General features: G+C 34.8%; 1 protein-coding gene across 15 annotated transcripts in view; it reads left to right on the top strand.

Moving 5' to 3' along the window:
• RMDN1 (regulator of microtubule dynamics 1) overlaps positions 1-16,716 on the top strand; it is a 58,227-nt gene that overhangs the window by 35,836 nt on the left and 5,675 nt on the right. For 14 of the 15 annotated variants that reach the window (XR_006198167.1, XR_006198166.1, XR_006198169.1 and 11 more), the window contains one exon: positions 13,448-13,537. The exons of the other annotated variant lie outside the window; for it this stretch is intronic. Coding sequence is in view for 10 of the 14 variants with exons in the window: in XM_042923457.1 (XP_042779391.1) it covers positions 13,448-13,537 (90 nt within the window). In the remaining 4 variants the exon portion in view is untranslated. The remainder of the gene's footprint in view (positions 1-13,447; positions 13,538-16,716) is intronic. 15 annotated transcript variants of the gene reach the window in all.

The following is a 16,716-nucleotide window of genomic DNA, read 5'->3' as shown; positions in this document are numbered from 1 at the left end:
CAAGGTTTATCCATACTGAGTATGTGACAGTACTTCATTTTTTTATGACTGAGTAATACTTCATTGTTTGGGTATACCAGTTTTGTTTATCCATCAACTGGTGAACATTTAGGTTGTTTCTCCTTTTTTGCTATTATGAATAATAGCACTGTAAACAATTGTGTACAAGTTTTTGTGTGAATGTCTGCTTTCACTTCTTTTTTTTCTTATTGAGGTAACTTCACACAACATAAAATTAACCATTTTAAAGTGCCCAATATAGTGACATTTAATACATTTACAATGTGGTGTAACCATTACCTCTGTGTAGTTCCAGAACACTTGTATCACCCTGGAAGGAAACCCTGTACCCATTAAGTAGTCACTTTCTATTTACTCTTATTTCCAGCCCTTGGCAAACACTAATCTGCTTTCTGTCGCTATGGCTTTACCTACTCAGGATATTTCCTAGAAGTGGAGTCATACAGAATGGGATCGTTTGTGTCTGACATCTTTCACTTATCATGTTTTTGAGGCCCATCCACATTGTAACATGTATCAGTACTTTATTCCTTTTTATGGATGAATAATATTCCATTGTATGGATATATATATACCACATTTTGTTTACCCATTGATTAGTTGATGGACATTTGGATTATTTCCACATTTTTGGATATTGTTTATAACTATCAACAGTCATGTACAAATATTTGTTTAAATACCTGTTTACAGTTCTTTTGAGTATGTATCTAGGAATGGACTTGCTGGGTCATATGTAATTCTATGTAATTCTTTTTGAGGAACTGTCAAATTGTTCTTCAAAGTAGCTGTACTATTTTACATTACTGACAGCAATGTATGAGAGGGTTCCAGTTGCTTCACAACCTTGCTAACTCTTGTAATTATCCATTAAAAAAAATTAACAATTACTGGGTGTGAAGTGGTTTCTTATGGTTTTGATTTGCATTTTCTAATGAGTAATGATGTTGAGCATCTTTTCATGTGCTTATTTGACATTTGTATATCTTCTTTGGAGAAATATCTATTCAAATTCTTTGCCCATTTTTAAACTGGGTTTGTCTTTTTATTGTTGAGGGTTTTGTTTGTTTGTTTATTTTTGAGAGAGAGCACAAGTGGAGAGGGGCAAAGAGAGAGGGGGACAGAGGATCCAAAGCACACTCTGCACTGAGAGCAGCGAGCCTGATGTGGGACTCAAACTCATGAATCATGAAATCATGACCTGAGACGAAGTTGGACACTCACAACTGAGCCACCCAGGGGCCCCTTTATTTAGTTTTAAGAGTCTTTTCTGAATATAAGTTTCTGGTTATATATATAATGTGCAAGTATTTTCTCCCATTATGTGGATTGTCTTTTTACTTTCTTGATGATGTTCTTTGATGCATAAGTTTTTAATTTTGAAGAAGTCCAGTTTAGTTTTCTTTGATTGCTTGTGCTTTTGGTGTCATATCTAAACTCTTGTCCAGTCCAAAATTACACAGATTTTCACCTATTTGTTTCTAAGAGTTTTATATCTTTTAGCCTTTACATTTAGTCTTTGATCCTAAAAAGTTAACCTTTATACATGGTGAGGTAGGAGTTCAAATCCATTCTTTTCCATGTAAATTTCCAGTTGTCCCAGCACCATTTGTTGACTCTTTTTTCTCCATTTTCATCCTTGATGAGAATCAGTTGAACATAAATGTATGAGTTTATTTTTGAATTCTCAATTCTCTTTCATCAGTCTACATGTAGACCTGTTGGTCTTTGTGCCAGTATCACGATGTCTTCATTACTATAGCTTTGTGAAAAGTTTTGAAATAAGTAACTGTGAGTCCTCTGTTCTTTTTTAAGATGATTTTGAGAATTCTGAGTTTCTTCAATTTTCATACATATTTTAGGATCAGCTTGTAAATTTCTGCAAAGGAGCCAGTTGGGTTTTTGATAGGGATTTCATGGAGTCTGTAGAGTAGTTTGGGGAGTAGTTTGCCATTTTGACAGCATTGTGTCTTCCAATCCACAGACAAGTGTTGTCTTTCCATTTATTTAGATCCTTTTTTTTTTTCCAACAGTGTTTTGTAATTTTCATTGTGCAAGTCTTGTACTTCTTTGGTTAGATTTATTCTTTAAGTATTTTATTCTTTTTAATGCTATTGGAATTCTTAATTTCATTTTCAGATTGTTCATTGCTAGTGTATAGGAGTGCAACTGATATTTGATCTTATATACTATAGCTTTGCTAAACTCATTTATTGGTTCTATCTACTAGTTTTTTTGTAGATTATTTAGGGTTTTTATTTTTTCTTTTTTTTCTTTTAGAGAGTAGGTGAGTGGACAAGAGGGGCAGAGGGGGAAAGAGAGAATCTTAAGTAGGCTCCACGCACAGCAGGGAGCCTGATAGGGGGCTCCATCCCATGATCATGGGGTCATGACCTGAACCGAAATCAAGAGTTGGACACTCAACTAACTTAGCCACCCAGGTGCCCCTATTTAGGGTTTTTCTTTTTTCTTTTCTTTTTAAAAAGTGAAAGGAAAAATAAATTTTAATAATTTAATCCAATATAGCCAAAATATTAATTCAGTTTGTGATCAATAAAAATAATTTTATTATTTTTTTAATAGAATTTATGGTCCAGTTGGCTAACATACAGTGTGTACCATATGCTTTTGGTTTTGGGGGTAGATTCCTGTGATCCATTGCTTATATACAACATGCAGTGCTCATCCCAGCAAGTGCCCTTAAAATGCCCATCACCCATTTTCCCCTCTCCCTAACCCCTAAGATTTTTCTATATATGACCATGTCATATATAAATAAACTATCTGTGCATAGTTTTAGTTTTTTCTTTACAATTTGGACACCTTTTATTTTTTATATATATATATATTTTTAACGTTTATTTACTATTGCAAGACAGAGTCAGAGTGTGAGCAGGGGAGGGGCAGAAGGAGAGGGAGACACAGAATCTGAAGCAGGCTCCAGGCTCTGAGCTGTCAGCACAGAGCCTGATGCGGGGCTCGAACCCCCAAACCACAAGATCATGACCTGAGCTGAAGTCAGATACCTAACTGACTGTGCCACCCAGGCGCCCTGGACACCTTTTATTTCTTAATCTTGCTTTGTTTTCCTGGCCAGAACTTCCAGTACAATGATGAGAAGAAGTGACAAAAGCGAATATCTTTGTCTTGTTCCTGATTGTAGGAGGAAAGCTGCTAGGCTTTCACCACTAACTGTGACGTTAACTGTGGGCTTTCCATAAATGCTCCTAATCAGTTGAGAATGTTTCCTTCCAGCAACTAGTTTGTGGAGTGTTTTTATCATGAAAGGGTGTTGGAATTTGTCAGATGCTTTTTTCTGTGTCTGTTGAGATCATCATGTTGGTTTCTTCCCCCTTCATTCTGTTAATGTGGTATCTTCCCTCAATTGATTTTTGTATGGTGAATGAACCTTGTATTTTGGGATAAATCTCACTTGGTCACGTTGTGTAATCCTTTTAATAGGCTGCTGAATTCAGCTTGCCATTATTTTGTTGAGGAATTTTATATCATAAGAGACACTAGTCTTTAGTTTTTTCTTTTTCTCTGGTTTTATTGAGGAAGAATTGACATACATCACTGTGTAAGTTTAAGGTCTATAGCATGATGGTTTGATTGCATATACTGTGAAGTGATTACTACAGTCGGTTCAGCTGATAGTCCATCTTCTAATATAGATGCAGTAAAAAGGAAAGAGAAGAAAAAAAGAAAAGTATTTTTTCCTTGTGATGAGAACTCTTAGGGTTTACTCTCTTACCAACTTCTCTATATATGATACATCAAGTTTAGCTATAGTCTTCATGTTGTACATTACATCCCTAATATAGTTCACCCTTGAACAACAAGGGATGCTAATCCCTATGCAGTTGAAAATCCACATAAAACTTTTGACGTTCCAAAAACTTAACTTCTAATAACCTGTTGACTGGAAGCCTTAATGATAACGTAAATAATCAATACATTATTTTGTATGTTATAGGTCTTATATACTGTATTCTCCCTATAAAGTAAATTACAGAAAAGAAAGTATTACTAAAAAAAAATCATAAGGAAAATAAATTCACACTGTATCTTCTCAAGAGAAATCCATGCATAAGTGGATCCACACAGTTTAAATTTGTGTTTTTCAGCTGTACTTATTTATTTTATAACTAGAAGTTTATACATTTTGACCATCTTCCTTCAATTCCCCTTTCTCCTACCTTCCGCCTCTGGTAGCCACAAGTCTTATGCCTTTTTTTTGTTTGTTTAAGATTCCACATATAAGTGAAATCATACAGTACTTTTATTTCACTTAGCATAATGCTTTCAGAGTCTATCTATGTTGTTGCAAATGGCAGAATTTCCTTTTTTTTTAATACCTGAATAATATTTCATTGTGTATGTGTATACACACACATACACATACACACACACAACTGCTTTATTCATCTTCTATTGGATCTGTACTTAGGTTGTTTCCATGTCTTGGCTATTGTAAATGCTACTATGAACATAGAGGTACAGATATCTTTTCAAATAGGTAATTTCATTTTGGGGGGATAAATTCCCAAGTAGAAATGATGGATCATATGGTAATTCTATTTTTAATTTTTTTTTGAGGATCTTTCATACTGTTTTCCATAGGGGCTGTAACAATTTAAAATCCCACCAACAGTGCATAAGGGTTCCCTTTTCTCCACATCCATGCCAGCATTTATTTCCTTTTTTTTTTTTAAGTTTATTTTGAGAGAGAGAGAGAGAAAGCGCACGTGTGAGAGAGAGAGGGGCAGAGAGAGAGAGAGAAATACCAAGCAGGCTCTGTGGGGCTCAATCCCATGACTGTGAGATCATGACCTGAGCCGAAATCAAGAGTAGGATGCTCAACCGTCTGAGCCACCCAAGTGCCTCTATCTCTTTTTGATGATGGCCATTCTAACAGATTTGAGGTGATGCCTCGTTGCTATTTTAATTTGCATTTCTTTAATGACTAGTGATGTTGAGCATCTTTTCATGCACCTGTTGGTCTTTCATATATCATCTTTGAATTTTTTTTAATTTTTTTTTTTTACATTTATTTATTTTTGAGAGACAGAAACAGAGTGTGAGCAGGGGAGGGGCAGAGAGAGAAGGAAACACAGAATCCGAAGCAGGCTCCAGGCTCTGAGCAAGCTGTCAGCACAGAGCCCGACACAGGGCCTGAACCCACAAACTGTGAGATCATAACCTGAGCTGAAGTCGGACGCTCAACCCACTGAGCCACCCAGGCACCTCAATATATCATCTTTGAAGAAATGTCTATTCAGGTCCTCTGCCCACTTTTTAATTGCACTGATTTTTCTTCTGCTGTTAAATTGTATGTAATTGTATGAATTATAATTCAGATATTAACCCCTTATTACATAGATCATTTGCAAATATTTTCTCCCGTTAGGTACACTTCATTTTGTTGATGGTTTCTTTTCCTGTGCTGAAGCTTTTTAGTTTGATGTAGTCCCACTTGTTTATTTTTTATTTCGTTGCCTGTGCTTTAGGTGTCATATCCAAAAAATGGTTACCAAGACCCATGTTAAGAGGCTTTATTCCTGTTGTCTTTAGGAGTTGCATAGTTTCAGGTTTTACATTTAAGCCTTTAACTTATTTTGAGTTAATTTTTGTGAGTGGTGCAACGTTTATTCCTTATACATGTGAATATCCAGTAACCCTAGTGCCATTTTTGTAGTCTGTCCTTCTCAATTGAATATTCGGGGCTCCATTGTCAGATATTAGTTGACTGTATAGTCTTGGGTTTATTTCTGGGTTCTCAGTTCTGACTCATTTGTTTTTATGCAGTGCCATGCTCTTTTAATGCCTATAGCTTTATACTTTTTCTTCTTTCACAGGATTTCTTTGGCTATTCAGGGTCTTTGTGGTTCCCTATAAATTTTAGGTATGTTGTTTTCTACATCTGTAAAAAAATGCCATTGGTATCTTTATGAGGATTGTGTTGAATCTATACACAGATTTTGGTGGTATTGACGTTTTAACAATATTAATACTTCCAGGGCACAAATAGTGATTACCTTTCAATTTATTTGTATCTTCTTTGTTTTCTTTCATCACTGTCTTGCAGTTTTCAGAGTAGAAATCTTTGGCCTTCTTATATACATTTATCCTATTTGGTTGTTTTTGAGGCTCTTGTTATTTCTTTGTCAGAAAATTTGTTGCTAGCATATAGAAATGCTACTGATATTTACATGTTAAATTTATATCTTGCAACTTTACTGAATTTGTTGATTAAACAGATTTTTGTTTGAATTTGGTTGCATCGTTACAACTTTCTATATATAGAATCATGTCATGTACAAATAGAGACATTCTACTTCTTCCTTTCCAATTTTGATACCTTTTATTTCTTTTTCTTGCCTGATTGCTCTGGGTAGGACTTCAAGTACTGTGTTGAATAGGAGTGGTAAAAGTGGGTACCCTTGTCTTATTCTTGATCTTAGAGGACATCTTAAGCCTTTCATCATTGAGTATGATGTTAGCTGTGGTTTATCACGTATGGTCTTTATTATGTTGAGATATGTTCCTTCTATGTCTAATTCAACTTGTTAGGAGTTTGTTTTTTTTTTTATCATGAAGGGATATTGAATTTTGTCAGATTCTTTTTCTGCATGTATTAAAATATGATTCTTTTCTTTCTGTTAATGTGATACATCACTTTGATTGATTTGTGTATGTTGAATTGTTTTTGCATCCCAGGGATAAATCCCACTTGATCGTCGTGAATGATTTTTTTTAATGATCTACTGAATTTGGTTTGCTAGTATTTTACTGACAGTTTTTGCAACTATATTAGGTTTCTTTTGTTGTGATGTTTTGTGATGGTTTTGATATCAAAGTAACACTGGTGTCATAGAATACTTAGAGGCATGTTCACTTTTTCTGGGTTTTTTTTGTTTGTTTGTTTTTTGGAAGAATTGATAGAAGCTTGGTGTTAATTCTTTTTAAACATTTGGTAGAATTCACTAGTGAAGCCATCTGGTCCTGGCCTTCGCTTTGTTGGAAATTCTTTTGATTACTAACTCTTTATTACTACTTATTATTCATTTATTCGGATTTTTTGCTTATTCTTACATCAGTTGGATTGTTGTTTCTAGGAATTTTTCAGGTTTTCTAGGTCAATTAATCTGTTGCCATATGATTGTTGCTACTATTCCTTTATAATCTTTTTTATTCCTAGATTTATTACTGAGGTTAGTAGTAATGTATGCCCTCTTTGACTCCTGATTTTAGTAATTTAACTTTTGTTCTCTTATTATGTCTAGCTAAAAGTTTATAAATTTTGTTGATCTTTTCAGAAAATTAACTTGGTTTTGCTGCTCTTCTCCATTTTTCCTATTCTTTATTTTATTTATCTCCACTCTAATCTTTATTATTCCCTTCCTTCTGTTTACTTTAGGTTAATTTGCTCTTCTTTTTCTAGGTTTTTTTTTTTTTTTTAATTTTAGAGAGAGAGTGTGTGAGCAGGGGAGGGGAGCAGGGGAAGAGAGAGAGAGAATCTTAAGCAGGCACCATGCTAAGTGCGGAGCTGGACATGGGGCTCACACCCATGATCCTGTGATCATGACCTGAGCCAAAATCAAGAGTTGGGAATTCAACTGACTGAGCCACCCAGGTGCCCCTTCTTTTTCCAGTTTCTTAAGGTATAAGGTTAGATTATTGACTTGATTTCTTTAAATATATATATTTTTTTTTTTCTTAAGTTTTTTTATTTTGAGAGAGAGCATGTGAGATTGAGCAGGGGAGGGGTATAAGACAGGGAGAGAAAGAATCCCAGGCAGGCTCCCAAACCCACAAACTACAGGATCATGACCTGAGCCAAAATCAAGAGTGGGATGCTTAACCAACTGAGACACCCAGCCACATCTTGATATCTTTCTTTAAGGTAACCATTTACAGCTATAAGTTTCCCTCTGAATACAATTTTGCTAAATCCCACAAATTTTGTTGTGTTGTGTTGGTTTTGTTCTTAGGGAATTTAAAATTTTTTCTTGTGATTTCTTATTTGAATGTGTTATTTGGGAATGTGTTTTTTTAATTTCCACATAATTGTGAATCATCCAAATTTCCTTCTTTTATTAATTTCCATTTTCATTTTACTGTGGTCAGAGAACATACTTTGGTTTCTGTCTTTTAAAATTTGAGGCTTTTTTATGGCCTAGTATCTTGTCTATCCTGGAAAATATTCCATGTGAATTGAGAAGAATACGGTGTTGGGTAGAGTGTTCTGTACATGTATGCTAGCTAGGTCTAATTAGTATATAGTATTGTTTGAGTCTTCTATTTGATGATTTTTTCCTAGAACTAATTTGATGATTTTTGACTAGTTCTATCCAGTCTTGGAAGTGGAGTATTGAAGTCCCCAACTATTATGGTTGAATTGTCTCTTTCTACATATATTTGTTTATAATTGTTATATGTTCTTGATACTGTTTTTCTTTGTCTCTCATGTAACAGTTTGATTCTAAAGTCTGTTTTGTCTGATATTAGATCATTATCTAATTCTAATTAGTATATCACTTCAGCTTTCTTGTGAGTACGGTTTATGTGCTAAACTTCCCTGTTTTTTGTTTTTTTTACTGTTCATTTATTTTGGAAAGAGGGAGAGAGAACACAAGCTGGGGAGGGGTAGAAAGAGAGGGAAACACAGAATCTGAAGCAGGCTCTGAGCTGCAGCATAGAGCCCAATGCAGGGCTCAAACCCACAGACTATCATGACCTGAGCCAAAGTCAGGTGCTTAAGTGACAGAGCCACCCAGGTGCCCTAAAATTTCCCTGTGTTTTACTTTAAATGTATATACATTTGAATACATATATATTATATACATATATATATGTATATATGTATATTGAATACATATATACATCTGAATCTAAATTGTAGACAGTATATAGTTGAATCATGTGTTTTAATACATTCTGCTGCTAATCTTTGTCTTTTAATTGGAGAGTTTAACCCATTCACATTTAAAGTGTAATTGACAATAAGAAGTTCTTTTGCAATTTTGGTATTTGTTTTCGATCTTTTGTTTCTTAAGTCCTCCATTAGTGTCCTTTATTTAGTATTCCATAGATTTATTTTATTTTGCCATTTTCATTCTTTTATTTCTTATACTGTATATTTTGAGTTATACTCTTAATGGTTATCCTGAGTAATACCATTACCATCATCATTTGTAATTACCAAGTTCATATTGGATGTCAACTTAATTTCAGTAGTATACCAACTTTGCTCTTATATATCTCTGCTCCCATCCCCTTATTCTGACACAGTCAGCTAGCATTTTGATCTTGGACTTCCCAGTCTCCAGAAATGATGAGTAATAACATTTCTGTTATTTTAGCTGACCACTCTAGTGTTTTGTTCTATCAGGACAAACAGACTAAAGCAGGTGTCCATGGTTTCTGATTTGGCTGTTAATCTTATTGAGGACTCTTTGTACATGACAAGTCATTTCTCTCCTATTTTCCAGATCATCTGTTTTTTTATCTTTGACAGTTTGATTCTGCTGTTTCTGGTTGTGGATCTCTTAAATTTATCTTATTTGGGGTTCTTTGTTTTCATCAAAGTAGAGAAGTCTTTGGCATTTATGTTTTTAAGTATTCATTCTACTCCCTTTCTCTCCTCTTCTCTCCTACTGGGACTCCTCTTACGTGTATTTTGGTAGATATGTGGGTGTCTCACAGGCCTCTGAGTGTGTGTTCATTTTTCTTCTTTCTTTTTACTTTCTGTTTCTCATAGAGTGTAATCTTAATTGACCTGATACCTTCAAATTAGCTAATTCTTTCTTCTGTCCACATCCACTTTTGAGCCCTTAATTCAATGTTGTGAATTTTTTATTCCATTTATTGTACTTCCCACCTTCAAAGTATATGTTTGGTTCCATTTTATAATCTCTGCTTCTTTATTGATAATTCTCTATTTAATGAGACATTGTTCTTAGTATACTTTAGTTCTTCACACATAATTTCCTTGTTGAACATACATAAAGTCTAGGAAGCCCAACATCTGGGCTTCTTCAGGCATAGCTAGCTTCCTTTGATTTTTTTCCTCCTGTATGTGGGTTATATATTCTTATGTTTTGCATGCCCTGTAATTTTTTTGTTGAAAACTGGACATGTTAACTATTATAATACGGTAAATCTGGAAATCAGGTTCTCTCCTTTCCCAGAATTTGTTGTTGCTGCTTTTAGTATGTGTTGTTTTTTTCTTTTTTCTAAGATTTTGTTTTAAGTAATCTCTACACACAACATGGGTCTCAAACAACCCTAAGATCAAGGGTTGCATGCTCTACCGATTGAACCAGCCAGGTGCTTGTGTTGTTTTTCTTGTAACTTCTTGACCAGATTCTGTAAAGTCTGTGTTCTTTGTTATATGTAGCCACAGAAGTCTCTGTTCTCTTAGTTTAGTGGTCACCAAATGATTGGGCAGACATTTTATAAAATGTTTGGAGCCAAAATGCTTTCCATTCTTGGTCATGGGGCTCTCTGTATGTGTTGGGACATACCATTAGCCCTTAGCTGGGCAGTTTTAAACTGTGCCTTGGCTTTCACTTTCAATATGTGAAGAGCCTTAAGCTCAGGGCCTTCTCAGATCTTTCCTAAGCTTTTTGTTTTTGTTTTTGTTTTTGGCTATGGTGTTATTGCATAATTAGCAAAATGTTTTGCCATTTAATTCAATAACAAAATAATTCACATTCCATGATGCTTTCAAAGCATGACATTTGAAGTCCATTTTATCTTCCTTTGACCTATGCATTGGTAATAAAGTGTCATGGTATGGAGTATGCGTGGCACTCCAAATGCTTTCAGGTTATAACACTATCACTGTGATTTACAGTGTATGGAGCAGCAGTAAGAATCAGTTAAAATATTACATATGATCTCTTATCACAATTCAACCCTGCCATTGTTGAGCAAAGCCAGTCAATTCATAAGTGGTGAGTGTGACTGTGTTGTAGTAAAGCTTTATTTGTGAGCACTGATATTTGAATTCAATATAATTTTCGTATGTCATGAAATATTCTTTTGGGTTTTCTTATTTATTTGTTTGTTTATTTATTTATTTATTTATTTATTTATTTATTTATTTTAATGTTTATTTAACAGAGAGACAAATGTTTATTTGACAGAGAGACAGAGCATGAGCAAGGGAGGGGCAGAGAGAGAGGGAGACACAGAATCTGAAGCAGGCTCCAGGCTCTGAGCTGTCAGCACAGAGCCTGACGCGGGCTTGAACTCACAGACTGCGAGATCATGACCTGAGCCAAAGTCGGATGCTTAACCGACTGAGCCACCCAGGTGCCCCATCTTTTGGCTTTTCTTTATTGAACCTTTCCAGCACCCTTAGGGACATCTCTTTACCTAGCCTTTCCTCCCTAGCTTTTCATTAGTTTATTTGCTGGAGACAGCAGCAATCTAAGATACTAGTTTATAAATGTTTTCAGCAAATGCCCCCCCCGCCCTGGCACCCCAGAGACAGTTTTATCACTAGGGCCTTTTCAAGTTAGGTGAAATATGTACAAGGCCAGTCTTCCAAGGAGCCACCAAACAAGTCAGAACAAAGATTACCATTCTCCATGAGTGAGATCTGTTCTGTACCCTCAGGTATTGGGAATGGCGGGGGATGGGGGGGTGGGTACTGTTTTATAGCTCTTGCTGAGATTGGGAGTGTGGGATGATAAAACAGCACAGAATTCACTATTCTCATTAGGAATAATCTGATACTTTGGATAAGCATTCCCAGGTCACCTCAAGCCTTAGGTTAATTTCAGAGTTCCAAAAATAAGTTGATTTTGATAGTTGTTGCTCATTTTTTTTTTTTTTTTTCAGTGCTTTTATGGAGAAGCAGAATTCAGAGTTCTTTACTTTGCCTTTTTCACTTATGTCACTCTTAGTTTTTGTTAATTTTAATCCAATTTGGCAGTCTGCTTTTCATTTGGGGTTTGGACCATTTACATTTAATGTGATTAATGATATTTTGGGGTTTAAATTTCCTATCTTTCTATTTGTTCCATCTGTTCATCTTCTTTTTCTGCCTTTTTTATTGATAATTTTTTGGATTCCATTTTATTTATTTCATTGACTTAATGGCTATAACTCTGTGTCATGTTGTTTAGTGGTTGCTTTAAGGTTTATAGCATACATCTTTAACTTACAGTCCACATCAAGTGATATAGCACTTCATATGTTAATAACTGCTCTTTGTGCTATTATCGTAATATATCTTTAACATATGTCAAAAATCTCAAAATACTGCCAGTCTAGTCAGGGAAGAATGTTTAGGATTCATCCATAAGCTTATGTTTGTTTTGCATATAGAAGATAGTGAGATACATAAGAGAAGGTGTTTTTATCCAGAGTCCTGGTATGTGGGAGATCAGAACAGCAAATTTGAAACCCTGTGTAACCACCTAGTCCCCTGGATTTAGGCAGCTGGGTAACTCTCCGTGGAGATTAAGTGAGCATAGCCTATAGAGGTAGGTGTGTGTGTGTGTGTGTGTGTGTGTGTGTGTGTGTGTGTGTGCGCGCGCGCGGCGCGCGCACGTGCACAAATTATATTGTGTTTTAAGTTATACTTTTTAAGTTTCAATAAACTTACCAAGATTTTGGCAGAGAATAGATTTAAACAGAAGTTTGTTTTAATTAAAATCTTTGTGGTTATAATTCTTAAAACCCCACAGAAATAAGCTCAAATAAAAATGGAGGGGCGGTTTATTAGAAACTACTGTTTCTAATAAAACCTAAAGGCAGGGTGTTTTTGGTTCAGGAAAACCTGGCTTGATTGCTCAGAGGTTTATATTATCTCTTTGCTGTTACCTGCACATCTTTTTCTCTGTAGACTCTTTTTCTCATTCTACATCTTATGACTTTCTACAGCACTTGAATTTATGAAGCTTGGATATTTTGTATTTAGTCCTTAGGGACAAAACTCAGATTGTCTCAGTTTGGGTCTGTTGTCCCATCTGTGGCTATGGGGACAACATCACAATTGACAGATGTGGCTCTTATTACTAGAACCGTGCAGATGTGGGAGAAGAAGCAGCTTGTAGAAAAGAGGATGAGAAAATAAAATGATAGTTATTCAATTGCAAATTTTTAAAAATTTATACTCTGGTTATAAACATGAATCATTGTCTCCTCATTGTGTTGATAACTTCCTTAGAGATTCTGTATTCTTTACCTTGTATTATAGTTCTCTATAGACACGTCCTGTCCTTGAGTTCCTTAAGGGCCATGTCTACTTTCCTTTGTATATGACAGTATATTTTATTCAGTTTTTATGCTAAGTTTTTGTTGAATGAGAATGACTATTGAGGAATAAATATTCAGTTTTACCTTGTATTGAGTGGAGTATTAGTGGGGTATTATTATTCTTATATGGTTTTTTTCCTTCTATTTTTAGTGGTATGCAATCTGTATTAGTGATGTTGGAGATTATGAAGGCATCAAGGCTAAAATTGCAAATGCTTACATCATCAAGGAGCATTTTGAGGTACTGATGAATTTTAAAAGTCATTACTTTTTTTAATAGATTTCTGTTTCACTTATTTATTGCTGTATAGCAAACCATCTAAAATTTAGAGACCTAAAGCAGTGACAGCTTATTTCTCAAAATTTTGTGGGTTTACTCTGTAGTGGTGCTTTGATCTGTTTGGTGTAACTGAGATCATTTAGATAGCTGTGTTCACCTCTGTCTTCAGCTGGGACGGGAATGCGCACGATATCCTGTTAGTGACTGTTTCTCTCCACTTTTCTTTATATTATTTAGTAGTCTAGCCCAAGTTTCTTTATAGCATGGTAGCTGGCTTCCAAGAATGGCATTCCAGGTAAAATTCCAGTGTGGAAACTTTTATCAGGCTTCTGTTTTGTATCACACTTAGTAAAGTCCTGTGGACCTAAACAAGTCATGTGGCCAAGACAAGAGTTTGTGAGAGGGTGCTATATAAGGTCCTGAATACCCAGAGGTGTGGTCTAGTCTAACAATCTAACACAATTGACAAACCCAATAGTAATAGTACTGTTAACAGTATTATCTCTGTGTGGGTACTTTGTGTTTTAATATTTCCAGTTACTTATTTTATAGTAAGCTCTTTGTTAGGTGTCAGATATTTTCTAGGAGTTTGTATTTTTTATGATGCGCATAAACACTACTTCATTGTCCTAAGCAAAACTAAACAAAAAACTCCCAAAAAACTGACACTAAAAACCCAGCATATTTATTTCTCTTGTGATATTTTAGACCATTGTAAAAATGCAAAGGAAGAGAATATGATGGAAACATACATGGGGAGAATGTTAGATAAGCTCTTTACTAGCCTTTCTGAATTTTATAGTTATAGTCTCAATTCATAGTTTATATAATGGGTAGTAGAAAAGCTAGGAGTCAGGAGTCCTAGCTTTTTATTCAGACATCGATATATATATATATATATCGATGTCTGAATAAAATATATATATTTTATTTATCGATGTCTGAATATATATATATATACACACACACACGTGTATGTGTGTATGCATATATATACATATATATTTCCATTTAATAATATGCAACATTTTTCACATTTTAAGAACTTTAAAATCAGATTATATTATATAATCAATGGTATCCTATAATTGGCAGTGCTTTTTTTCTTTTTAGTGGTACATATAATAATGATATATTGTAACTTTCACAGTATCTTAGATTCGGTGAAATGCCATAGTTTGCTCAGTGGCATTAAAAAAAAATTGCCTAAATTATTCTGTGCTATATGATGTAGAAATATGTGACAAATAACTTCAATATGAAAAATGAAAAATTGCAGAAAATTGTATTAATGGAAACAGAAAAGGCTATATTTTTTAAAAATGATGCATTGCAAGTTTCATGTCTGTGTAAGTATATTTAAAAAATAATAATGTTGGGGCGCCTGGGTGGCTCAGTCGGTTAAGTGGCCGACTTTGGCTCAGGTCACGATCTCGTGGTCCGTGAGTTCGAGCCCCACGTCGGGCTCTGTGCTGACAGCTCAGAGCCTGGAGCCTGTTTCAGATTCTGTGTCTCCCTCTCTCTCTGCCCCTCCCCTGTTCATGCTCTGTCTCTCTCTGTCTCAAAAATAAATAAACGTTAAAAAAAAAAATTAAAAAAAAAAATAAAAAATAATAATGTTTAGTATTTACACACTAAAAAGATCATTTATACTATTATTTCTAATTCCATTATTATATCCAAAGCCATAAGGAATTACTGTCTTTGGATTGTTGTTGTTTTAAAGATTTTATTTTAAGCAATCTCTGCACCCAACATGAGGCTTGAACTCACAGCCCCCAAGATCAAGAGTTGCATGCTCCACTGACTGAGCCAATCAGGCACTCCTATCTTTGGATGGTTTTTTAAAAACACTTCAACTAATGGCAGGAAGAATTATAAAAGAAAGGGTTTACTTGAGAGTAGTCCCTCTCAACCCCTCCTGTAAGAAAATTAAATTCCCCTAGGCATCCATTGTATGTTACAAGTTAACTTTTCTCCCTTGCATCTAGAATGGTACTAGCTCTATACCATTCTTGGTAGATTGGAGAAAGTTAGTTATTCATATAATTTTTTGTAGGGCTTAATTTTCCAGTGGAACTCCAGTTAGGAAAGGATGGTTAGTGTATAAGTTGTGTATACTTTTCTTTTTTAATTTATTTATTTTGAGAGAGAGAGAGGGCATGAGCAGGGGAGGGACAGAGTGACACACAGAATCTGAAGCAGGCTCCAGGCTCTAAGCTGTCAGCACAGAGCCTAACTCAGGGTTTGAACCCATGAACTGTGAGATCATGACCTGAGCCAAAGTCGGACACTTAACTGACTGAGCCATCCAGGTGCCCCTAAGTTGTGTATACTTTAAAACATATTTTGCTATAAATCATATTACTATATTTAGTGGAAAAGTAAAATAAGGTCAGTGCTGATTCTTACCCATATTATTGAAGCAAGATTTCTAAGTCCTACTCAGCCTTATTCTAGGTATTACTTCTGCTTCCATTAATCAATGTCAGTAGTAAATTGATACTTTTGACAAGTAAAATTAATAATGATGTTGGTGATAGAAGATATTACTGTGTTAAGTACCTTCTATTACTTGCTCATTTAATTTTTCACCACAACCCTATAAAGTAGGTATATTATTCTCTCAATTCTATAAAACAGCAAACTCAGGCCTGGCAAGAAGAGAGAACTTGCCAAAGTCAAAAAGGTAGAAGTCACTGAGCTGTGATTTAAATTCTGTCAGTCTTGGCTTCAGAGCTCACACTGATAACCAGTTACAAATATTTTAAAATGCGTATCTCATAATTACTAACTGAAAGTGAAAATGTGGGTTTACTGAAAAGCATAAAATAGAAGGTCTCAATTTTTTAACAAGGGTCTTTTATTTTTAATAGGATTAACATTAATCTGAGATATTCTTAGTGGCGTTCAACAAAGTAATTGAAAAAAGGAATAGTTGGGTTAATCTGTAGTTTATGCTTTACATTAATTCACATAGGACTTTCACATAGTAAATAGAAATTAGGGAGACTTTATCAATGTATTTTACATTGCATATAATTATTTTACTAATAAATTCTATGACCAAATAGCATTTTTCCTTTGTTAAGGATAAATGGGGAGGTTGAATAAATTCTAAATACAAGAAGAGACTTTGT

Source organism: Panthera leo, chromosome F2, assembly GCF_018350215.1.
Source record: "Panthera leo isolate Ple1 chromosome F2, P.leo_Ple1_pat1.1, whole genome shotgun sequence".
NCBI lineage: Eukaryota > Metazoa > Chordata > Mammalia > Carnivora > Felidae > Panthera > Panthera leo.
Note: the sequence above shows the minus strand (reverse complement) of the source record. Positions and strands in the feature narration are given on the sequence as shown.